Genomic DNA, 1693 nt, shown 5'->3' on the forward strand with positions numbered 1-1693 from the left:
TTCTTAATGATGTCGAGGTTAACTAATCATTTATTAATGATTAAGTGAGAATTAATAAGGTGTAGGGTTTATAAAGTGTTATTAAGGAGACAAACCAAGAACAGAAAACAATACTGCATAGAAAGGAAATAGCTTTTCCATGAATTATTCAGCTTTTTTTTTTTTTTTTTGGAAGAAAATCCATCTGCTACAAAGATCTATGCAACTTTTAATATACGATAGAGGTCAAAATAAATTAATTCATTATTTGTTTTGGAAAAATGGCATATTCAAAGAGAACCTGATTGTGATGGCAGGGTAAGGTTGAGGCTGAGCTCCACCTGGTGACGGGAGAGGAAGCAGAGAAAAGTCCTGTGGGRCTGGGACGAAACGAGCCGGACCCACTGGAGAAACCAAAGTAAGATACTCACACGCGTAACCCTCCGTGAGACTTTAAACCCGCGTTGGTTTCAGTTAGAAAATGCAAATGCCTTTGTGGAGCTAAAATCTGAACGAAATTTTCATTTCCTTTGTTTGAAAATTCATTCTTGCTGTGCAAAAAGCAGCGTGTCGCACATTTATTTGAACGTCTGCAGGATTTTATAAAGCTCAGTGCTGTTTTTTGCACCGTCAAGTGGCCACTGTTACACTTACTCCTCCCACCATCTCTTCAACTGTGTCCCTGTCTCTTCCCTCCCCTCATACCTTCCCTTTTTTTGTGCATGTGACTCAACCTCCCCCCCTCTATCTGCCTCCTCTGCACTCCTCTGTCCTCCCTCTCTTTCTGCTTTCTTCTGCAAAGTCGTCCGGACACCAGTCTTATGTGGTTTCTGGGCCCTCTGAAGTCCATTGGTTACTTCATCTGGCRTAACTACCGTTGGCTGATCCTCAAGGCTCTGGGCCTGGTACTGCTGCTGCTCATGCTGGGCCTCTTCCTCTACTCAATCCCCGGCTACCTTGTCAAGAAGATGCTGGGGGCCTGACGCGCCGGTAGCCTTTGTCCCCTCCTCACTGTCTCTGATGGATCTTTATTACACCTTCTTTTCTCTTGTTCTGTACCTGTTTCTACCTATTTCCTGCTGCCTTGCAAGTAGAAAGGTTTTCACCTTCATCATGTTTTTTGGTTGATGTGTCTTGTCTCTGTGTTTTGTGCCACCAGTTACCATGATACATCTCATGTGTGATTGACTGAAAAGGTGCAGAGACATTTGAAGTGAATCCTGTTTAAAACCAATAGTTTGAGTCATTATGAACAATGGGCCTCATGCAAGAACATGTTCGTATTCTTATCCTAAATTTCTCTTACTTTTGTTCGTACAAAGGGTTCGTACGAACATGCCACGTCAGATTCAACAAACTCTTCTATCTTCAGGAAAAGTAAATGAATTCCACCTGTTCGTATCCAGCTGCTCGTGCACGCGAGAGATTAGCATAATTACCACCCCAAAAACACCATATAAGGTTATGTTTCCTGCCTCAGATATCAGGAATTGTCCATTCATGAAAAATGACAGCGAAAATTAAAAAGAAGAACTTTACGAGTTCAGAGATTGAAGTCCGTCTGTCAGAGATCCAGAAAATAAATCTGTCATTTTAGCAGGTCAGCTGTGGAATAAAAAGAGCTGCTAAAAGTATAAACAACTGTGTTAAATCATTTTCATTTATTCAGAAGACACACCGTTGCGCACCGTAACCCCCACCACCACCACCACCA

At 42.0% G+C, this 1693-nt stretch overlaps 1 protein-coding gene across 6 annotated transcripts in view; it reads left to right on the top strand.

Moving 5' to 3' along the window:
• The window catches only part of otofa (otoferlin a), a gene marked incomplete in the record, with an annotated part of 101651 nt that overhangs the window by 94269 nt on the left and 5689 nt on the right, over positions 1 to 1693 (top strand). For 3 of the 6 annotated variants that reach the window (XM_014009999.1, XM_014010003.1, XM_014010004.1), the window contains 2 exon segments: positions 297 to 397; positions 782 to 969. In XM_014009999.1, the coding sequence (XP_013865453.1) occupies positions 297 to 397; positions 782 to 962 (282 nt within the window). 6 annotated transcript variants of the gene reach the window in all.

Source organism: Austrofundulus limnaeus, unplaced genomic scaffold (genome assembly GCF_001266775.1).
Source record: "Austrofundulus limnaeus strain Quisiro unplaced genomic scaffold, Austrofundulus_limnaeus-1.0 Scaffold64, whole genome shotgun sequence".
NCBI classification, from domain to species: Eukaryota; Metazoa; Chordata; class Actinopteri; order Cyprinodontiformes; family Rivulidae; genus Austrofundulus; species Austrofundulus limnaeus.